General features: G+C 36.9%; 1 protein-coding gene across 1 annotated transcript in view; it reads left to right on the forward strand.

Moving 5' to 3' along the window:
• Window positions 1-24,115, forward strand: part of DBX2 (developing brain homeobox 2) — a 40,589-nt gene extending 16,474 nt beyond the window's left edge. Inside the window, exons 2-4 of the mRNA XM_020973682.2 lie at window positions 4,151-4,246; window positions 19,864-20,051; window positions 23,100-24,115. Coding sequence (XP_020829341.1) covers window positions 4,151-4,246; window positions 19,864-20,051; window positions 23,100-23,426 — 611 coding nt within the window. The 3' untranslated portion in view covers window positions 23,427-24,115. The remainder of the gene's footprint in view (window positions 1-4,150; window positions 4,247-19,863; window positions 20,052-23,099) is intronic.
• Window positions 24,116-25,041: the final 926 nt, after the last annotated feature.

The raw sequence follows: 25,041 nt of genomic DNA on the forward strand, positions 1-25,041 counted from the left end.
AGAGTTGGTTTTATGAAAAAGCCAATAAAATAGATAAACAATTGGTAAATATGGTTTTTTTAAAAAGAGAAGAAAACTAAATCACTAATATAAAAAATAAAAATGATGAATATATCACTAATGAAGATGAAATCAAAGCCATTATTAAGAGTTATTTTGCCCAATGATATGCCAATCAATTTAACAATTTAAATGAAATAGAAGAATATTTACAAAAATATGAACTGCTTAGATTAACAGAAGAGAAAATAGAATAGCTAAATAAAGCAATTTTAGAAAAAGAAATTGAACAATCTATAAATGAGCTTCCTAAGAAAAAAAGTATCAGGACCAGATGGATTTACAAGTGAATTCTACCAAATATTTAAAGATCAACTAATTCCAATATTAAATAAACCAATAGACCATAGACAAAAAAGGAGTTCTACCAAACTCCTTTTATGAAAAAAATATGGTACTGATACTTAAATCAAGAACAAAAACAAAGAAAATTATAGACCAATTTTATTAATGAATATGGATGCAAAAATCCTAAATAAAATACTAGCTAGCAGACTACTTACTACCTTGTATTACAAAGATTATACATTGTGACCAACTGGGATTTATACCAGGAATGCAGGGATGGTTTAACATAAGGAAAACTGCTAACATAACTTCTCATAACAAATGCAACAAAAATTGTATGATTGTATCAATAGATGTAGAAAAAGCTTTTGACAAAAATACAACATTCATTCCTATTAAGACAATTGAAAACCTAAGAATAAATTGATTTTTTCCTAAAGTGATAAGAAACATCTATTTAAAGTCATCAGCAAGCATTATTTGTAACAGGGATAAGCTAGAAACCTTTCCAACAAGATCAAGAGCAAAGCAAGGATACCCACCAACACCAATATTATTCGATATTATATTAGAAATGCTAGCAATAACAATGAAATTGAAGGAATCAGAATGAGCAGTGAGCTACTTGAAACAATACTTTTGGCAGAAAGGGATGTGTGTGTGTGTGTGTGTGTGTGTGTGTGTGTGTGTGTGTGTATGTAGGAATTGGCTATTCTGTAGCATCATTTTCTGTCATTGTGGAAGTAATAGAAATGGTAGACATGATAGAATTTGAGTATAAAGCTGATTTAACTCATTCTTAAATATTTCTGAATCCCCAGACTTTAATTTTTGTTTATAGCAAACATACAATCCATATAGATTATTCCCTAAGAAAATATCAGTCCATTTAGTTGTAAAAATTTTTTTGCTCTTGCCCAATTAACTTAAGTTAAATCTCACCTAAATAATTGAAGATCTAGTCTTAGTGATCTTAATTCTTTTATCCCTTTTTGGAGGTGGAGTGGGGTGCAGAAAGGAGTGGTAGTTATAAAGTACATTGCAGAACACTTGACAGATTTTTTTATATTGGAAAATCACTATATAGTCTGAATCACATATAGCTCTAAATCACTATTGATTAGAGAAATGCAAATTAAAATAACTGAGGTACCACCTCACACCTATCAAATTGGCTAATATAACAGAAAAAGAAAATAATAAATATTGAAGGGAATAATTGGGACACTAATGCACTATTGGTGGAAATGTGAATTAATCCAACCACTCTGGAAAGCAATTTGGAACTATGTTGAAAGGTCTATAACTGTGTACACCCTTTGATCCTGCAATACTGCAACTAGGTCTGTATCCCAAAGAGATTAAAAAAAATAGGGTAAGGAACTATTTATACAAAACTATTTATAATGGCTCTTTTTGTGGTGGCAAAGAATTGGAAAATGAGAGGATGCCCATTAATTGAGGAATGGCTGAACACATTGTGGTATACAATTGTAATGGAATAATATTGTGCTATAAGAAATAGAGCAGGCCAATTTCAGAAAAACCTGGACAGACTTACACAAACTGATGCAAAGTGAAGTGAGCAGATGCAGGAGACCATTTTACATAGTCACAGCAATATTGTTCAATGATCAACTGTGAATGACTTAGCTATTCTCAATAATACAATGATTCAAGACAATTCCAAAGGACTCATGATGAAAAATGCTATCCATATTTAGAGAAAAAACTTATGGAATCTGAATTCAGATTGAAGCATATTCTTTTTCACTGTCTTTATTTTTTGTGGGTTTTTTGGGTCTATTTTCTTTCATAACATGACTAATATGGAAATACGTTCTGCATGATTTCACATAAAAAAACCTATATCAAATTGCTTACCATGTCAGGGAAGGGCAAGGTAAGAGAAGGTGAGAGAAAATTTGGAACTCAAAAGTCTTTAAAAATGAATGTTAAAAATTGCCTTCACATGTAATTCAGAAAATAAAGTATTTCAAGTAAAATAAAATAAAAATCACATATGGCACAGTTAGTACAATTTTGTTGTTGTTGTTAATTTATGCTAATTATTTAGTGAGATTTCTCTACTTAGCCTTTCCAGCTAACATGATCTGTATTCAATTCATATAGATTTCCAGAAAAACAAACTTATAGTTTTTCTGTTTTTTTCCTCTTAAAGGAAAAAAATGCCAACCAACATTGCAGCTATACTTTCAATTTTCTATGGAATGTTAATTCTGGAATTCAATTAAATGTCTGATCAGAAAGTATAAAATAATGAGCCACATTCTGCTCTTATACATATATCATCCATCTTCATAAAACTAACATATAAGGGTTCTCCTAATTTAGGACACTAGAATATAATTTGTGATGTTAAATCAAAATGAATGAACTTATACTTAAACCACTACATTATTTATAAGAATAGCTCCTAATAGAAACTTGTTCTTTATACTGGTGTCGTCTACTAGGCTTCATTTTCTGTATGTCTGCATTTGTCTTCATCTTCAGAAAATCAAGATTAAAAATAGATACTTTATGATATAATGGTACAATCAGCAAACACTCATGACTCATATTTGATAATTCTAGTCTAATAGTAAGAAAACTAGTTCATGGATTAGCTATTATTTAATTAGCTATGAGATAGTGGAGGTGTAACTCTGAAACTTTAGCTAAGTTACTTCATCACAGTTAAAATCCATTTTACCTTTCAAGTACAGCTTAGATTGAAATCACTCCAACCTTACCTAGGAAAGTTGTGATCTAAAGTTTATAAATCTGATCAAGAGCTAACAACAACCCTGTAAAATACTGTTTCCATATATGTTCCCATATATTATGACTGGAAAAGATTCACTTGCATACGAACATAAAAAGTTTGTGTTTTTTTTAAATTACAAAATCATGTTGCAAAGTACAAGTTATTTTTTTTAAGCATATAGTTAACATCCCATTTCATTTGACATCATATTGGCTAGTAGGGGGTTCAGCTATTGTAATTTTCTACCCAAGATAAGTGCTAGCCACCTCCTACTCTAAGTTTCCTTATCTATGAATGGGGGTAGAGGAATATGAATGTAAAATGTGTCATGAGGAAAGGAGATTATAATTTAGTTTAAATATTTCTAAAAGTAATATTTTTTTGAATCAATGGTTAAAAATGTAAACAAATAATAGCCCAAAGTTTTAAAAGAAGTGTTATATATGCTATATTTGCAAGTGATTTGGTTTGGATATTTTTTTTTCTCAAGTAAAAGGGCTTTATAAATTCATAGATACTACAATATTGCTAATATAATCAGAAATGTTTGATATGTACTTTTCATTCACTGAGCTATAAAATAACATATTATAATGTCAGTAACCGTGGAATCTGACTATATATTTTAAATAGCTTCCTATAAATACTTAGTTAAATAGTTTATTTTAAAAAAATCTATGTCTATAAATGTAGCAAACATTTATTTCCTGATTTTCAGGGTATCCAGAACACATTATATTAATAAATATGACTACATAGTTCAGGAAATATATACATTATATATGTAAACATATATGGTTCATTATTTCATAATGTATTTTAATTCAACCTGCAAAGTCCATGAAACCTTGCCAAAATAATGTAGTAAACATATGTGGCAGCTCATTTGGCTAATCATGCTTTTAATATTAAAGGATTACTATTTGACAAGTAAAAAATGGGGTTCAGAAGGCACTGTTTAATGACTTTTAAGCAACTGGTATTTTATCTAAAATAAATGGATAACCAATGAGATTGATGTTTTATCTGCAGCTTCTTCCAAACTTTTTTTTCTGAGAGGTCCACAATTCTACTCAACCTGCTGTGGTGGGTCCTGTCAGCACCCTGTGTCTCCCACTGCCTCACCAAGTAAGTTTTTATGCTTCATCAGTAATGCTTGAGTTATTCTGTAAACCAAAGCAGCAGGATTTAATGTGTTCTAGAAAACTAATTGGTAATGCAATGTCAAGAAGCTAATTTCTCAGTAAAAATCACAGCAACCCCATTCAGGAGGTTTCCAAGGATTCATGGTGTATCACAAACATACTGTGCAATTGTGTGAGGCTTCTAATGGCATGAAAGTCCTAAAACCCTGCTAGCTAAGTAAAATTCCTTGGTTTTGATCTAATATTAAATATTTCTAATGAATCAACTTAGCTATTATTGAAATGTGTAGCAATAATATTCATAAATGAAATGAGAATAAAAGTGTAAAGAAAGCACAGACTGGGCAAAAATATTTGATCCTCTTAAATTATGATTTAGAAAATGATGATTTATGAAAAGTAATTACATTGAATAAGTTTTTTCCCATAAGGAATTAAATGCTTCTCATGCTTTCAAAAGAAAAAAAATGTAACAGTAACCTTTTAAGAACTATTTTGAAGAACATTTTTCTCCCAGTACTAGGAAAAAATACTTCAATATTTTAAAGTAACTTCTTTTTTCCATGTGAATCACAAAAGTTCTTTGACTAAAGCTAAACTTGATCTTGAGATATACGGGTAAGTTAAGGCTCGCTATCAGGCAATTTTTAAGTTTATAATTAAGGAAGACTGGTGTTGTTGTTTACATTACTATTATCTTGGTATCTCTAGAAAACATTGGATCATATGCTTATCCTTGTATCTCCTCATGCACTCATACAGAGTATTTTCTCAAGTGAAAAGTGAGATCAAAGTTCAATTTTTCTAAACTATATTTTTATATCACATTTTAATGTAGACACATGCTAATTATGAAGATGTAGTTTATGAATATGACTGGATAGCAGTTGCTAAACAGAATGATTCTTGACAAGTGAGGCAGCAAATGCTGGCAATTTAATGAGCTGAAAGCTTCTGAACACCTATTTAAGAGGTTGACGCTTTCCCACAGAGCATTTTACATGGTCCAGGATCAACAACAATGGCAGAGAAAACCATGACCAATCATTACTTTTGCTTTACTCATCCACACGCGACCTCACCATAATTTTTCACTGTGCTGATGAATTTTAGGAATCGTTTCATATAGAAAGAAGTTTGGTAAGGGTCAGCAGCCCTTTTGTGCGGTCATAAAGCAATACTCTGCGTGCCAGTCTTTTCTCCTGTCTCACATTTCAGATGAATTTCTGGACATTTGAAGTACTTGACTGAAAAATGCACAGTGAATGAAATTGACTTTTATAGACTCATTCTAGCTCATCTTCCATATAACCCTGCCTACCTGAAAAGAGATTTAGTGAATGACCTGAGCGTATACAGGGACTTGCTGAATACTTAAGACCCATAATCAACTGCGGGGATTGTTTATTAATCAAGATGATACATTACTATTTTGGAAGTGACTAATTAATTGTCCACTTAAATAGAACGTCTACAATTCAATTGGAAAAAAATTAGAAACTATGACTTAACCTCTTTATTTACTCCTTTAAGGTGGTCTTCCATGCACATAAATGAAAATTGCTACACATCTTAAACTCAGAATGGCATTTATCAGCATACATAAGAGTACTAGAAAGATTTTAGGGAAAAAAAATCTTCAAAATCAATTTTTTTTTTGCTAAATCGATGATAACATCAGTGTGAAATTAAATCTTCCTGAGTCTAATATAAACTGGAGAAAGATATTAAGAGGAAATTCCCAATTATAAAATAAACCTAAATAATGCCTTTTCTATTTTCACGTCTTATTTTATTTTATTGTTTTTTTAAAGGCAATTGGGGTTAAGTGACTTGCCCAGGGCCACACAGCTAGTAAGTGTCAAGTGTTTGGTCTGAGGCTGGATTTGAACTCAGGTCCTCCTGACTTCAGGGCCAGTGCTCTATCTACTGCACCACCTTGCTGTCCCTATTTTGACATTTTAAAAGGAAATTTTGGAAACTTATCAGTTGTTTTACTCTGCCTTTGAATCCATAGTCTATATTTGATTGGTGAAGAATTAAAAGCTTTATAGAAAGAGCTGCATGTTGACCAGAGCAAGGAAAGCCTGTTTCTGAATTAAAACTGCATCTTGCTTAGGAGGGAAACCTTTATTTTTTATTATGATTTTATACTTTCTCTTTTTATCTTCCCTTAAGCTCCTTACTTCAAAGTACTTTGATGCTTTTAACCTATGAAGGTTAATTATTTAACTGAGATGTCTTTGGAGGTGACAAAGTCAGGACATTCATTATTAATTTTTTTGGATGGATTGTATGCTTTGTTCTAGCACAGTGTCTGGCTCACAGTAAGTACTTAATAAATGCTGCTCAGTGAGTATGGATTCTAACAGTATATGTGTTAGTACCAACTGCTTGCCAAATGGACAAAGTGTTGTGTTTCAGAGCTGTTAGCCAGAGAAATATCTGGGCCTCTGGAAACTGAACTAAACTGCCAAAAATATATATTATAAAAGTAGAGATTTGGCTTTTGTAGCTAAAAGTTCCTAAGACATATGCAGCATGTTGTTAATCTTATAGGGGAACTTAACTATACCATTATAAGGCTTATCAGAATGGTGAAGGGAAATTACTAGAGATATATTAAATAGCTATTTATATCTCCCAGGTGAAGAGTATGATGTTCCACAGATAAATGACATTTGGTCAACTGACTAAATCATTTAAAGGAAGCATAAAACACATACACATAGGGGCAGCTAGGTGGTGCAGTGGATAGGGCTCTGGCCTTGGAGTCAGGAGGACCTGAGTTCAAAACCAGCCTCAAACACTTGACACTTACTAGCTGTGTGACCCTGGGCAAGTCACTTAACCCCATTGCTTAGCAAAAAAAAAATCAAACAAACAAAAAACCACATACACATGTATATATGTGTTTATGTATGTATATATGTGTGTGTGTGTATACATACATATATATGTGTGTATTTATGATGATTTCTCTTGCTTTATCAAGAGTTTTGAAATAGAGCAGAAAGAAGTTTTCCAGCAGGATGAATAGGCTGAATATTTTTGTTTCTCTTAAATAAATTAAAAAGCAATCATGGGAAATTGCTAAACCCTATCAGCGTGTATTGTGGATTTTTCTTTGGAATTTTTTGGACAGTTTCTCAGGTTTTGCACTTTTAAAAAGCAACATGACAATTTTTCTGAATGGCTTCAGTTGTTCAAAGTCAGAGACCAGGATCATGTATAAATTTGAGGGAAGTATTATAAAATAGTGCCACAAAATTTGTAAAGAGCTTAATACACATAAGATTTTAGATTTATATAGAACCTTAACCTGGTAGCTATTATCTATAGATCTCCAGGTCACTTCCCTTATTTCTTTAATGAGTTCAGTACCTGGTTCACAATCTTTCCTCCCAAACTCCTGCCCTCATACTTAGGAACATGTGTGTGTGTGTGTGTGTGTGTGTGTGTGTGTGTGTGTGTGTGTGTGTTTAGGAGAGGAAAAAGAGAGAGAGAGAGAATCCCTCAAAAATCATAAGCATGGCCTAGTCCCCCACACTACCTTGATCTTGCCATTAGCCACAAATGAACCACCTCATGTTTAAGAATTCTGAAATCCTCTTATCTGACCATATTGGTTTTCTATCTCTTTCTCTGTATCATGACTTCTAATCCCTCAACTTCTCAAATCTCTCCCAGGCCATCTCCCCTCTACTTGCTACTCACTACTCTTTTCCCTATCTTGACCCGTTGGTGAACCAATTCAATTCTACATTGTCCTCTTGAATCCCCAACCCACTTATCATATCACCAATTACGCCCTGGTAAACCTCAGCCTTAGAAAACTCCGACCATCACACTGCCTCTGCTCCTACACATATGCTACTGAATGAAAGTAGAGAAAGTCAAGCAACTGTTCTGATTGGGTCCACTAAAACTTACGTTGCACAACTTCAACTGGGACCTGACTGGTACCAGGGAATCCTACTATACCTCTTATCAACTCACTGTTCTCCACAGTGGCTCTTCTAATCCTTTTCTTCCTTCCTCAAACCTCCCATGACTCTACCTCTCCTCAGCCTCTTAGCTGAGAACCTTCCTTATATTTTACAAAAAAAAAAAAATTTGAAGCCATTCATCATGAGCTTACTCTAGAACTTTCTTCCTCATCTCATATTATTCATATGTCTTCAGCCACTATCTCTTCCTTTACTCATATCTCACATAAAGAGGTGGGCCTTACTCCTTATCAAAGCTAACCCTTCTGCTTGCATAAGCAATCCCATTCCTTTGAGCTCCTCCAACAGATTGTTCCCTCTGTCATTCCAATCAATCACTTTTCTTCAATCTCTCCTTGTCTACTGGCTTCTTCCCTACTAAAAACATGCTTATGTATCCTCCATCCTGAAAAACCCTTACTTAAACTATTTATCCCCTCTATCATTCTATATCTATTCTTCCCTTTGTGGCTAAATTCCTTGAAAAGGCTGTCTCCACTTTCTCTACTCAATCTCTTTTTAGCCCCTTCTGATCTGTCATTTCACAAAAACTTTTCCCTCCAAAGTTACCAATCATCTCTTAATTGCTAAATACAATGGCTTTTCTCTCAATCCTCATTCTCCTCAACCTCTCTGCAGCCCTTGGCACTATTGATCACTCTCTCTTCCTTGATACTCTCTTCTCTATAGTTTTCTAGGACCCCATTCTCTCCTGGTTCTCTTTCTACCTATCAAATTGTTCATTCTCAGTCTCCTTTGCTGGATCTTCATCCAGATCATGCCATCTAATTTTAGGTATCCCACAGGGTTCTGTCCTGGGTCTTCTTCTCTTCTCCTTCTACTTCACTTGGTGATTTCATCAACTTCTATGCATTTGATTACCATCTTATGATGTTAATTCTCAAATCTATCTATCTTTCCTTATCCTCTCTACTGATCTCTCATCTTCCATCTGACTTGGATACCCAGTAGACATCCCAAAATTAACATGTCAAAATTGAACTCATCTTTCCTTCAAATCCTGTCCCCTTCCTAACTTCCCTATTACTATATAAGGCAACACCATCCCCTCAGTCCCTCAGGTTCACAACCTAGATGTCATCCTTAACTCTTCACTCTCATCTCACTCCCGGATCCAATCTATTGCAAAGGCCTATTGACTTCACCTTTATAATGTTTTGCCACTATGCCCCCTTATTTCCTTTAACACTGTTACCACTCAGATATAGCCCCTCATCACCTCACACCTACACTATTGTAATAGCCTACTGGTGGGTCTCTTTCTACTCCAATCTGTCTTCCATTCAGCTACTAAAGTGATTTTTCCTAATGTTCAGGTTGAACCATGTCACTCCCCTACTCAATAAACTCCAATGGCTCCCTTAAGGAATGAATACAAAATGCTGTTTGGCATTCAAAACCCTTTCTAATCTCCCACCTTTTCAGTCTGCTTATGTCTTACTTCTCCACCATGATTCAGTGACCCTGGCCTCCTGGTCAGTTTCACAAACAAGACACTCCATCTCTTGGCTTCAGTCTTTTTTTCTGTCTGTTCCCTATACTTGGAATGCTCTCCCTCCTCATGTCTACTTGCTGGCTTCCCTGGCTTACTTTAAGTCCCAGTTAAAATCTCATTTTCTATAGGAAGCCTTTCCCTCGTCCTCTTAATCCTAGTGTCTTCCCTTTTTTGATTATTTCCCATTTATCCATAGTACATATTGTTCACTTGTTAGATTGTGAGCTCCTTGAAAACAGCCAAGTGCCTGGCACATAGGAGGTGCTTTAATTTATTTTTTTAGTATAAATTTATTTATTTATTTTTAGTTTTCAACATTCAACATTTCAACATTCCCTTCCACAAGTTTTTGAGTTCCAAATTTTCACCCCATCTCCCCCTCCCCCCACCCCAAGATGTCATGCATTCTGAATATCCCTTCCCCTACTCTGTCCTCTCTTCTATCTCTCTCCCCTTCTCTTATCCCCTTCCCCTTCTATTTTCCTGTAGGGCAGGATAGACTTCTGTACCCCATTTCCTATATTTATTTCCCAGTAGCATGTGAAAACATTTTTTTTAAACATGTGTTTTTAAAACTTTAGGTTTCAAATTTTCTCTCTTCCTCCCTCCCCACCCACCCTCATTGAAAAGGCAAGCAACTCAATATAAGTTGTACATGTGCAGTTATGCAAAACATGTCCATAGTAGACATGTTGTGAAAAACTAACTCTATTTCCCTTAATCCTATCCTGCCCTCCCATTTATTCTATTCTTTCTTTTGACCCTGTCTCTCCTCAGAAGTATTTACTTCTGATTAACCCCTTTCCCAATCTGCCCTCCTCTCTATCATCCCCCTGCTCTCTTGTCCCCTTCTCCCCCTATTTTCCTGTAGGGTAAGACAGATTTCCATACCCAATTGAATGTGTATGTTATTCCCTCCTTAAGCCAAATCCTATGAGAATAAGATTCACTCATTCCCTCTCACCTTCCCCTGTTTCCCCTCCACTGTAAGAGACTTTTCTTTCTGGTTTTTTTTTGTGAGATAATTTACCCCATTCTACCTCTCCCTTTCTTCTTCTCCGAGTATAATCCTCTCTCATCCCTTAATTTTATTCTCCAGATATGACCCCTTAATCTTCAACTCACCCTGTGCCCTCTATCTATCTATCTATATATACATACATATAATTTTTTTCCTCCAACTACCCTAATACTGACAAAGTCTCATGAGTTATAAATATCATCTTTCCATGCAGGAATGTAAACAGTTCAATCTTAATAAGTCTCTTATGATTTCTCTTTCCTGTTTACCTCTTCATGTTCCACTTGAGTCCTGTATTTGAAAGTCAAATTTTCTATTCAGCTCTGGTCTTTTCATCAGGAATGCTTGAAAGTCCTCTATTTCACTGAATGACCATTTTTTCCCCTGAAGGATTATACTCAGTTTTGCTGGGTAGGTGATTCTTGGTTGTAATCCTATCTCCTTTGCCCTCCAGAATATTATATTCCATGCCCTGCAGTCCTTTAATGTAGAAGCTGCTAAATCTTGTGTTATCCTGATTGTGTTTCCACAGTACTTGAATTGTTTCCTTCTGGCAGCTTGTAATATTTTCTCCTTGACCTGGGAACTCTGGAATTTGGCTACAATATTCCTAGGAGTTTTCCTTTGGGGATCTCTTTCAGGAGGAGATCTGTGGATTCTTTCAATTTCTATTTTGCCCTCTGGTTCTACTATATCAGGGCAGTTTTCCTTGATAATTTCTTGAAAGATGATGTCTAGGCTCTTTTTTTGATCATGGCTTTCAGATAGTCCAATAATTTTTAAATTCTCTCTCCTGGATCTATTTTCCAGGTCAGTTGTTTTTCCAATGAGATATTTCACATTGTTTTCTAATTTTTCATTCTTTTGGATTTGTTCTACTGTGTCATGATTTCTCATAAAGTCACTATCTTCCAATTGCTCTATTCTAATTTTTAAGGAAGTATTTTCTTCAGTAAGCTTTTGGACTTCCTTTTCCATTTGTCCAATTTGTCTTTTTAGGGCATTTTTCTCCTCATTGGCTTTTTGGACCTCTTTTGCCATTTGGGTTAGGCTATTTTTTAAGGTGTTATTTTCTTCAGTATTTTTTTGGGTCTCCTTTAGCATCACTCTCAGTTTTTCCTCTACTTCTCTAACTTGCTTCTCAAAATCGTTTTTGAGCTCTTCCATGGTCTGGGACCAATTCATATTTTTCTTGGAGGCTTTGGATGTAGGGGCTTTGACTTTGTTGTCTTCTTCTGGTTGTATATTTTGCTCTTCTTTTTCACCAAAGTAAGATAATATAGTCTGACTCTTTTTGTGCTGCTTGCTCATGATCCCGGCCAATTACTTGAGTTTTAAACTCTTTGTTAAGGTATGAATCTGCTTCCAATGTGGAGAGTGTACTGTCCCAAGCTTCTGGGGTTTGTACAGCTGTTTTCAGAGATACTTGTAGGGACCTGTAAATTTTCAGTTCTTCCAAGGTGGTATGATAAGAGGCGAGGTGGTTACTCCTTTCCTGGCCTGCGACTACAAGTACTCCTTTCTGTCCTGTGACTGTGAGGAGGGGTTCCTCTCCACAGTCACTATAAGCTCCACCAAGCCAGTGCTCCTCCTCACCCCAGCACCGCTGCCCAGAACTGTGGCCCAGATCCAAGCATGGGCAAAGCAAGAGATTCCTGCCTCAGCACTGGCAAAGAGATCCCTGCAGTCCCTCTCTGATCAGCCACTGGATTCCCCCTCAGTCTGTGGGCCGGAAGCTCGGGAAGCAGCTGCCCCCCCCAGCGCCACGCTCTTGGGGAATGGAGCTGAGACCCCGCCTTCCTCTCTCAGCAGGGACAGAAACAGACTTTTCCCACTGACCTTCTAAGTTGTCTTTGGCATTTGTGGATTGAGGAGTCTGGAAACCTCCACAGCTGCCCACAATTCAGTCCTCTAAGGCCTGCTCCAGGTTTGCTGTGCCCTGCATGCCCACGCTGCCCTGCGCTGCGCTCCCAGCCCGGCGAGATACACCTTTCTCATCAACCATCCAGGTTGTCTTGGGCTGGAAATTTGTTTCACTCTGTCTTTTTGTGGGTTTTGCTGCTTCAGAATTTGTTTAGAGCCATTTTTTATGAGTATTTGGAGGGGTTTGGGGGGAGAGCTCAAACAGGTCACTGCTTTCACTCCGCCATCTTGGCTCCGCCTCCAGGAGGTGCTTTTAAAATGCCTACTGATGGGCCAGCTAGGTGGCGCAGTAGATAGAGCACCGGCCTTGGATTCAGGAGGACCTGAGTTCAAATGTGGCTTCAGACACATAACACTTACTAGCTGTGTGACCCTCGGAAAGTCACTTAACCCCATTGTCTAGCCAAAAAACAAACAAACAAATAAATAAATAAAGTGCCTACTGGCGAATTGACTGATATACTTATCCATTATGGGCATGGCAGCTAACATCAGCAATATGGATATTGCATCCTAACATCCTAATGAGGCTTAACAATTCACTTGGAATATATTATGGGAGTTCATCTATGATTGTTTTCCCCCCCACTTTTAAGCAGACAGACTACTTGCCTTAATGAGACCTAAATACAGATACCTTGTTTGAGATCTTTATGGACCACAATTCCACTGGTTAAAGTTTGCCTGTTGGCCTGCAAACCACAAGTTCTTAATTGATTTTTCTTGGTGGGGGAGAGAGTCTCACTTTTTGGGGCCTTTATAAGTTTGATTTTTTAATTAATTAATTATTTTTTAGTTTTTGACATTCACTTATACAAGATTTTGAGTTCTAAATTTTTTCTCCCCTCCCCAAGAAGGCAAGCTATCTGATATAAACTACAGATGCACAATCATATTAAACATATTTCCACATTAGTCATGTTTTGAAAGAAGAATCAGAGCAAAAGGGAAAAACCACGAGAAAGAAAATATAACACCAAAGCTGACTGTCTACTTTTTAAAAATCAGCCTTAAGTCAAAGACTTAAAACCTGGGAAGACTTGTTTGAACAGATGTGGAGTGAGGTGAACAGAACTATGCATTCAGACTTTATAGTTCTGTCTCTGGATGTGGACAGCATTTTCCATCATAAGTCTTTTGGAATTGTCTTAGATCATTGCATTGCTCAGAAGAGCTAAGTCTAACAAAGTCAGTCATTGCACAATGTTGCTATTATTGTATACAATCTTCTCCTGGTTTTGCTCACTTCACTCAGCATCGGTTCATGTAAGTCTTTCTGGATTTTTCATTTTGGGGTTTCTCTCAGGAGTGTGGTTCAGGAAAGATTAGTACCTCTGGTGTGAGGGCTGCTGAGCCCTTTTCATGGTTACTTTCTATCTCTAGTGTCCACCTGTTTTGCACAACTCTCACTTGTGGCTCCTAGAAGCTGTAGCATGAGCAGAGGCCACACCATGGTAAAGTGTTTTGGCAGACAGGCTACTCAGGTTGTGGGTAACAGAGTGGTCTTAAATCTGTCAGTGAGTGAGAGAGTGTCTACCCTAAGCATACAAAGACTTCCCGTGGTAGAATGTTGCAGATGAGAATCATTTGTACCAACAGCCATGAAGGTGGCTGAAGCAGGTACTGTGGAGCTCTTGGTTAGACACTGAAGATGCCAATGTCATCCCCTACATCCTGAGCAGTCACCAAGTCATCTTGATTTTGTCTTGACACTCGACTTCAATGACTCTGGAAGAGAGTTAGGATGACTTCTTGCAATTCTGCCTCACTTAAATCCATTTTACGTGCCTGTCAAAAGATATCACCCATACTATTTTACCATTTTTACCTACCTCAAAGTCTTGTGGAAACAGGCAAGTGACAAAACAACAGGTACAGATACACTGAGACATGTAGTCACAGCCCACCACACTGGCAGCCCAAGCTATAGGGTTGTCTTCTCACTGTACTGAAGCAGCAGTGGGATTTGGCAGCCCATTGGGTGTCTGAGCAGCCTTTTTGAAGGCCTGCACAGCTCACCTTCTGGCATGAGGAGGTGGCCTTAAACATTCATTGTCTGCTTCACCCAATCCAGGCCTGCTTACTAAGGCAGGTAGGGATTTCACCTGGTAGCTGAAACACAAAAAATGTACAAAAACTTTTGCAAAGATAATTCCACTCACCATCCATGCACCATCTATGTACTCATGGAATGTGCACACATTTATGGACAATACGAAATCTAGTAGACCTGAAAAATGAATAATTCTTGTTGTGAGAAAACTAAGTAAGTGTTGCATCCAAAGGGCAGCCCTGAGTGAAACAAGGCTGGCAAATGAAAGTCAGCTTACTGAAATTGGAGCTGGATACATGCTTTCCTGGAGTGGCCACAGTGAAGGGGAATACTGTGAAGCTGGTGTAGGTTTTGTGATCAAAACTAATCTAGTCAACAAGCTTGTATACCTACCGAAAGGAGTGAGTGACAATGCTCTTGTTACTTGATGGTTGCCATGCCACCGTCATCAGTGCACATGGTCTCACCATGATGAACCCTGATGAGATCAGAGGAAAATTTTATGAAGACTTGGAGACCCTCATCATCAATGTGCCAAAAGGAGACAAGCTTTTAATTCTGAGTGACTTTAATGCCAGAGTAGGCACAGACTATCAGACATGGCAAGGAATTCTTGGGAGGAATGGAGTTAGAAAAAGCAACAGCAACAGTCACTTGCTACTGACACTACTAATGTCACGTGATCTTCTCATCTCCAACACTGTCTTCTGCTTACCTAAATACAACAAAATTTTGTGGATGGACCCTTACAGTAAACACTGGCATTTAATAGACTATGTCACTCTAAGGAGAAGAGACAGACAGATTATGAGAGTAATAAAGGTTATGTGTGGCACAGAGTGCTGTACCAAAAATCAACTTATTCTCTCCAAACTAAACATTTACAATCAACAAAAGTAGTGGCCCCAACACAAGACCACTACCAGAAGACTTAATATCAACAGATTAGAGTGCTTCTCTGAGCACGAACGGTTAATTTGGAGGTAAAGTTGAGTTAACACATGGTTGGCAACAGTGGAGCAGAAAAGGAGTTGGCAGCTCTTAGAGATTTGGTGTTCAGCATCACATTTGCTCATCTAAGCAAGAATACTTACAAACATTAAGCTTGGTCATAAGAAAATGATGAGGAACTTTAGAAGTTGCTAAATTAAAAGATAGAACTCCACAGGATTTAATAATAATTTAATTCATCCATCTCTGAAAAGGCAATATTTAACTCCATGAAAAGTAAAGGGCAAGGGAAGCTTAGAAAGATGCAGGTTCTTGACTCAGTAAGAAGGCAGACAAAATTCAGTATTATGCTGATAATAACAATACAAAGTGCTTTTATGATGCCTTGAAGTCTATTTATGGGCCAAAGGCCTATGGTGCATTTCAAATACTCAGTGCTAATGTAGCCACATTGGTTAGTGATAAGAACATGCTGCTGGAAAGATGGGCTGAACACTTCCATAGTGTTTTCAATGGATCATTACCAATCAATGCTGAAGCCACTGACCATATACTTCAGGTTGAAGTCAAGCACTCTCTAGCAAAAATTCCAACTGAAGAAGAGGTTTGAGTGCCATTCAGCAACTTTTCTGTGGCAAAGCTCCTGGTGCTGATTCTATTCCAGCTGAGGTTTACAAGACAGGGGTCCACTGCTCATACAAAAGCTGACTGAAATTTTCCAGGTTGTATGGCAAAAGGAGGTTATCCCCCAGGAGTTCAAGGATGCCTACATCGTCCATTCCTGTAAAGGAAAGGGAAATAGGTTGTTCTGTAACAATAAGGGGTTCTCTTTCTTACTTATTGCCAGTAAGATTCTTTTCAGAGTCCTCTTTAATTGCCTGATTCTTCGCCTTGAAGATGGTCATCTACCTGAGAGCCAGCGTGGCTTCAGAAAGGACTGAGGAACAGATGATATGGTGTTTGCTGTTTGCCAACTCCAGGAGATATGCCAGGAGCAGAACAGAGCTCTGTACACAACATTTGTTGATTTAACCAAGGCCTTTGATACTGGCAATTGTGAAGGAAAATTACGGCAAACTTTGATTTCCTGGAGAAGTTCCCCAGTATTGTATATCAATTTCATGATAGCAAGTTTACACAGGTTCTGAATAATGGATGATGCTCTCAATCACCGATAGAATGAAATGGGGCTGTGTGCTTGCTCCCATGGTTTTTAGCACGATGTTGTTATCAGCAATGTTGTCGGACGCTTTCAATGAGGATAAAAATGGCATCAAGGTAAGCTATCACACTGACAGTAAATTATTTAACTTTGTTAAAATTTAAATTTAAATTTAATTTAAAAGCCAAGACTAAAGAAGAGGGAGAGTTGGTGCATTTTTTTTCACAGATGACGGTGCACTCAATGCAGTTTCTGAGGCTGAAATGCAAGAAAGTATGGATCAATTCTCTGCTGCTTGTGCTAATTTGGCCCAACAATTAACACCAAGAAAACACAGTTATCTACAAGCCAGCACCACACCATCCACACATGGAACTGTCAGTTACAGCAAATGGAGAAATTTTGAATGCTGTGGATAAGTTCACTTACCTTGGCAGTACACTTTCCAGGGATGTCCACATAGATGATGAGGTTGATGCCTGCATTGCCAGAACTAGCTCAGTGCATGGGAGACTCTGAAGGAAAGTGTAGGAGAGAAGAAGCATTAGGCTACCTGTGAAACTGAAGGTTCACTGAAGCCATTGTGCTGACCTTGTTGCATGTCTGTGAAGCCCGGATAGTCTACCAGTGTCACACTTCTATGTGAATTGTGTTAGGAAGATTCTGAACATCACCTAGCAAGATAAGCTTGCACACACTGTGGTTTTTCTTGAGCTGAACTGCCAAACATTCATACATTCATACATTCAGTCTTCACAGACCACAACTCTGATGAACCAGCCATACTGCTTGAATTACATTTATTCAATTTGTTTGTTGTTCAAATTATATTTGTTCAACAATAGTTCAAATGTACATTTTCCTAAAATACTTTTATGGAGAACTCTCACAAGGAGGTCAGAAGAAGTGAAATGAGAATAGTCTCAAGGTCTCTCTGAAGAACTTTGGAATTGATTGTAAGACATGGGAGACAGTGGCATAGGACCATCCAGCATGGCATGCCCACATCAGAGAAGAATTGCAATAGCTCGAAAGAAATATGAGATGTGCAAATTTAGTGACATCTCCACTCCAGATGTTCATATGGACTATTTGTGCCTGACCAGGATCTCCCAGATAGAAGCTGCTGACCGCAGCTCCCTGGAAGGGCTTCCTCCTGTTCCTGTTCCCCCACAGCTATATGGATCTTTGGTTCTTTGACTCTTTACTCTTGCCCTGCTACAAGGCTCCAGGCCCAGACTCAGTCTACACTGGCATTGTCACACAGCTCCCAGGTCAGAGTGACATAGCTTACTGGCTCATTTCTGTTCCTGTTCCCTGCCTGGTACACAGCCTTAGGACTAATCCACATTCCATGTCTGGTTCAGAGCCACAGGCCTCAATTTAGTCTCAGTGCTACAAGGCTCTATACAGGCCTTCTTGGTTGAATCTTCTTCCCAGTGCCACTAGCCTCTAGCTCTCTTCCTATGTTGGCTGGATTGAAGAAAATTATTCACTCTGGATTTGGACTTCAGATTTTCTCTTCACTACTCAATCTGTTACTGTTCTGCCATTTTTATTGGAGCAGTAGATAGAGCCCAGTCCAGGAGTCAGGAAGGCCTGAGTTCAAATCCAGCTTCAGATACTTGCTAGCTTTGTGACCTAGGACAAGTCACTAAACCTCTCTTGTCCTCAGTTGTCTCATCTGTAAAGGGAGTTATAATAGCACCTCCCTCTCAGGATTCTGAGGGTCAAATGAGAGAATAAATGTGAAGTGCCTAGCACAGTGCCTGCTACATAGTAAGTACTATGTAAATGTTATGTTAAGCGTTATATTATTATTATTATCATCATTATTATTTGTTGGAGTTGTTGTGAGAGAGATCTGGGCTGTACTGCTTCATTTTACTCACCTTCTTTTCCAGGCTCTTTTATCCTTTCCTTCCAAAAGTGCAATACTTCTCTTTTTATTCCTACCCTTCCATACATACTTTCAGCAGATGACCCCTCACAACCTGCTTTACAGAAAGATTTCTTGAGTATCCTTAATCCTGGATTGTAGGGGTGAGGTACTGGAAAATGTGGTAAGGAATGGAATCTAGACTATTACTAGAGAGATGATGGAGGAGAGAATAATTTTCCTCTGATACTGGATAAAAGGATAAAGGATGGAGAATCATAGATTTAAAGCAGGAAGCTAATTTAGAAATAATCTAGTCCAATCTTCTCATTTTACAGTCAGAAAATCAAGGGTTAGGGAGCTTAACTCATTCGCTCAAGGTCAAACTGGTTGTAAGCCTTTCCTCTTTAGTACCTCTAGTTTCTTCTTCCATATAGTCTTCTCACCTCCACTTTGATGGATACCCTCTTATCACCTTTTTGCTTGTCAAATCCATTGACCTTTCTTCAGTCCATGTGATTGGCATTTGATGTTGTTGACATCTTCCTAAAATTCTCTCCTTCTTGGACTTCCACAATGCTATATTTTTTCTTTATATTCTCCTAAATCCTAATTGAAAGTGTATCTCAAATCTCATATTATTGACTTTCTACTCATCTCTTCAAATTGTTTATCTTTCAATGAGCTCACTAACTTTCAAGCCTTCTTCTTGCTTCAGCCTTGTTTCAGATTCCTGCAATACATAGACTCTGAATAAGTTATTTCACTTGCAGCATAATAGAAAGTGCACTGGATTTGTAGTAAACAACAACAACAACAACAACAACAACAACAACAACAACAACAAATCTGGTTTCAAATCCTGGATCTGCCACTAGTACTATCTGTGTGATCTTGAATGAGCTTCCTCGTGTGTAAATTGAGAGAGTTGAGCTTTGAGTTCTAAGTCCTATGAGACTACATGAAATAAGTGAATGTAGTCCTTAGTATTTAACTTGAAGAGTCTAAAGTAATATTCTTCCCCCACTCTCATATAATGCTTGGAATAAACTAAATACTTATTATAGATTACATTAAATTCAGCTTGTGCCTTGTACTTCCCCTAGGAGAGGATACCATGTTGCCTCTACTGACACAGGATTCCAGTTCCAAAGCGCAAAGAGGAATTTTAAGAAGAGCTGTGTTTTCTAATGAGCAGAGAAAATCTCTGGAGAAAATGTTTCAGAAACAGAAGTACATCAGCAAAACAGACAGAAAGAAACTCTCCATCAATTTGGGACTAAAGGAGTCACAGGTACTAATGGATAAAAAAATGTCCACAGACTTTTATCTTTTCTCTTGGACTTGTGTTTTATCTTTGTTTGCCTAGCACCTTAGCCACAGGCTTTAATGGATGCTTGTCAGATGATGAACACAATAGATTCTCCATTAATTTTAGCTCAATGAACCAATCAATCAAAAAACATTTATTAAGCACTTACTATATGCTAAACACTGGAGATACAAAAATATTCATATTGTGTATTGTGGTTCATATTTGAAAACTAGTCTGTTTGCAGATATGGCCAACTTTTGGTAGTGGGCACACTGGTTCTATCCTAATAAATAATGATATATTTCAGATTATACAGGAGCACAGAGCTTGGTTTTTTCTGTCTATAGATAAAACTATGTTCAAGTGGATTTTAGCTTTACTGTTTTTCTCCTTTTTCAAAATCTGAAAGTCTAAAAATGGTGTGTGTGTGTGTGTGTGTGTGTGTGTGTGTATGTGTGTGTATGCTCACAAACCACTTATTAATGTCTTCGACCTGGGACAAATCACTTAATTTACCAAATTCTTAGTTTCCAAATGAAGGAGTTGGACTAGATGATGTTTCCATTTTGAGTTTTCTTGGCAAAGTTGCTTGAGTGGTTTACCATTTCCTTCTCCAGCTCATTTTACAGATGAGGAAACTGAGGCAAACAGGATTAAGTGACTTACCCAGGGTCACACAGCTAGTACCTGAGGCCAGATTTGGACTTAGGAACATGAGTCTTCCTGACTTCAGGCCCAACACTGTACTCACTCTGCCTCATGGCTGCCATATAAGTGGATATATAAATATGTATTTATATTTATACTTTATGTATTATGTATATTTTTATTTATCATATTTATATTATTACATGTTATATTTAATCAATAATTTATTCAATAATATATAAATATAGTTTATGGCTACTATGGTTTATATGATGTAATATATTAAATATTTATATATTATTATATATTAAGATAGACAATACATAAATAATTTAAAAATCAGTAATAGTCATAGTTATATGATGTTAGAGTAATAATTATAATCCTCATAAACTTAAATTTGTCTTTGAATCTACTATAATATAATACTTCATATTATATTGTAATAAATAAAATATATTATAGAATATATAATATAGGAATTAGAGGTTTTGAAAACATCCATGCTGTGAATAAAAAAGCTACACATGATTCAGGAGCTACGGTCTGAGTACTATTGGTATTTTCTAATAATAGTCATGATTATTATTGGGTTTACTTTTGAGGTAATCATGCTTCCACCATACTTTCTGGAATACATGCTCTGCAGGTAAAAAACTTGTCATCATCTTATATCTTTTCGTTTCCCACTCCTTTCATCTCTCTCTCACTAAGGCCTGGATTCCTTTTGATCACACAGCTTTCCTGGCCCCCCTTTCTAGCACTGGTTGACTTTTTATTCACATCTTCTTTCCCTTCTCCTTCCCTTTCTACTTACTCTGCTAACTCTTCTCTTTACTTCCTGTCAACATGTTCAAAATGGAACTCATTATAATTTTCCCCAAACTTTTCCTCCTTTTTAATTTTCCTATTACTGTCTACACCATCCTTCTAGTCACCTAGACTTGCAATTCGGTATTATCTTTGACTCTTCACTTACCACATATTCAATCTGTTTCCAAGTCTCATTGTTTCTGCCTTTAGAACATCTCTTCTATATATTACCTTCTGTTTAATCACACAGTGACCACACTTATGTAAGCTGTCATCCCCTTACACTTGGACTATTGCAATAGCTTTCTGGTTGTTCTCCCTGCCTTAAGTCTCTCCTCCCTCCAGTCAATTTTCCACCATACAGTAAAACTGATCTTTCTAAAGCTATAGGTCTGGCCATGTTACTTTCTCTTTTAATAAACTCCAGTAGCTATCTATTATTTCCAAGATCAAATATAAAATGCTCAGTTTGGGATTTAAAGCCCTTCATGATGTGCTCCTTACCTAGCTTTATAGTCATCTTAAATTTTATTTTCTCCATCTTTTCCATGGTCCAGCCACAGTGGCCTTATTGCTGTATTTCACATATTGAATATCCTGACTGTTCTTTTTCACTGGCTGTCCTCCCTGCCTATAATTCTTTTCTTCCTTACCTTTTTTTCCTGTTGGCTTTCTATGAGACCCAGCATAAATCCTACTTTCTGGTTCAGCTCACGTCACTCAGTATCAGTCCATACAAGTCTTTCCATGTTTTCCTGAAGTCTGCCTGCCCATCATTTCTTGTAGCACAATAGTATTCCATTATATTCATACATCACAACTTGTTCAGCCATTCCCCAATTGATGGACATCCCCTCAATTTCCAATTCTTTGCCACCACAGAAAGAGCTATAAATATGTTTGTAAATGTGGGTCCTGGAAAAGAAATATTTTAAATGTAAAGAAAGAATTAACTTCTAGAGGACAACTATCAGGACACCTTTATGAGCTAATTTACTTGCCTTAATTTAATATTATAATCACTTATTATTGACTGAGCACCAATTTTACTACTTACTTCTAGGAGAAAGTCAAATACTTTCAGAAATTGCAATAGCCTCCTTGAAGGGTTAGGACATCCTTCGGTACACTATAGCAGACTAAGAAGTGCACTAAAATTTTTAATTATTATATTAATGCAGTTTCCATTAGAAGAAAATTGGCCTCAATGAATTTCAATTGAACTAGTGTATCTACCAAATGCTCTTTATGGTCTAAAATAGTATAGTCTCTAAGTGTGTCTGACTTCATGGCTATAATCTATATCTGCATGTGTGTATGTATGCATGCATGTATCTATCTCCAGGGATATGTGCTGTGCACTGGTTTTCCAGATCTTCACTAGGTTCTGATTATATATAATGCTGTCCAACATTTTATGTAAAGTGTGTATAAAAAGTCAAAAACTTTAGTGAAAAATGCCAGGTCCAGTTATCCTTTTCAAATCATCTTTGGCACAGGTAGAGGAAATAAAATCATTGAGTGAAATGATAAGACCAGTTACTTATTCAATTTTTTTACAAATAGGTGAAAATTTGGTTTCAAAATAGAAGAATGAAATGGCGAAACTGCAAAGAAAAAGAAGTGCTTTCCAACCAGCGTATCAAGGAAGAAAGCTTTCAAGAGAATCAAATTTCAAGACCTACTCTAGGCTTTACTTCCCCTTGTCCCAGAGTATGGAAAGTATCTCAACAGCACGCAAGTTCAAGATGGAGGGAAAATTCACCAGAGCCTTCAGAAAAACTTAACTACGAAACTTCATTGCAGCTACTTCCACAAGCAGATTCCCATCAGTCATTGTATTTGTACTCTGAAGCAGACACCAGAGACAAGGGAATTACTGCAGCCATATGAAAAATAACTGAAAACTGTACACTGACTACAAAAGCAGAAACTTGAAATGGATATTCTTTTTAAGCTAATACTATTGGAACACTAAAACCAATTAGTTTGTACGTCAGCAGTGTCTAAGCTCTTAACGCCACTGAAAAAAGTGTAGGAACTGGTGTTTTAAGAAGTGATTCCCGTTATTCAGTTTTCTCTCATTTTGTTACTGTTCTTATGCTAAATTTGTAGTGATAAAGAAATTGCAAGGAAATATAAGTGCAAAATGAAACCCAAATTTGGCTTTGTTTTATTTCACTGTTTCACATGTGCACATATGCATGTGTGCAGGTACTTAATACTTCAATACTTGTAATTAAGTCAACGTGGGGACTTCTTCTACTAATGCAGATCACAACCCATCTGTATTCGATTTTCTTGTATAGTTGTAGTTGACCTGGTGATGAGCCTCTCATACATTAACTAGGTTGATCCATGGACAAAAGACATACATTCAATCATCAGGTCCATACTCAAAGCCTTTCCAATTTTGTAGCACCTGCTAAAACACTTATTCACCTCAAAAACCTAGGGTCACCTCCACACTATAATGAGGTGTTGGAGTAGGACTTTAGTTGAGGTTATATATGTACATCCTCACATGTATTTATACAGATACATTTATCTTTATAGCTCTGTGTCTACCTATATGAAATAATAGACATATACATTTCTCTATATAGCTATATGTTTATATAGATATGTATATAAATATGTACATAAACACACATAAGATAATAGTATCATGGATTAAGAGCTGGAACAGACCTTAGCAGTCTTCTAGTCAAACTTCTTCATTTTGCAGAGTAGGAAATTGAAATCCAGAGGAATTGTCAGTTAACAAGCACTTATTAAATGCTTATTATGGGCCAGGCATTGTGTTGAGTTCTGAAGATATAAAGAAAGGGAAAAATATGATTCCTACACTCAAGGAACTCACATTCTAAATGGGGAGATAATGTGCAAACAACTATAAACTGTGGTTGGTAAATGCAGTGAAGTCCAAGTGTAATACAACCTGTATAACTGTTAACAAAATGGGCCAGACTGGCCACTCCAGTAAGGTCAATGACAGCAACGAAAAAGGGTAGATCCTTTTTATTGACATGCAGGAAATGAGGAGGGGCATCTGAGTGGTTTTGGAATATCACAATTGTCTGTACTAAGGAAAATGGGTGGCGTACAGGTATGGCTAATTGTGTCCCTCTTTGATAATTAAAGAATGTTAATTGTTTTATAGGACTTCTCTGCCTCTTGCAATCTTGGCTATGAAACCAGAACCACCGTGTGTGTTGTTCTCTTGGAGGAGATCTAGGCTCCTTTAATTGCACAAGGATAGGCAAGGACAGACATAGACAGATGACTTGCCTTTTGGGGGGATGGCACCAGGTTAAGCTGGTTGGGGTTTACAGACAATAAAATGTCCCAGCGGCTAATTGCATGGGTGATAACATTCCTTTTCAACCATACTTTTAAAGTAACTGGAAGGGAAACTACATTTCTGAACAAGGTGACTTCAGGCAGATACTAACTCAATTATATAACTCAATACATCACAAAAATCAATTACATTGTAAAATCAACA

This window comes from Phascolarctos cinereus, unplaced genomic scaffold, assembly GCF_003287225.1.
Source record: "Phascolarctos cinereus isolate Bilbo 61053 unplaced genomic scaffold, phaCin_HiC Scaffold_1;HRSCAF=81, whole genome shotgun sequence".
NCBI classification, from domain to species: domain Eukaryota; kingdom Metazoa; phylum Chordata; class Mammalia; order Diprotodontia; family Phascolarctidae; genus Phascolarctos; species Phascolarctos cinereus.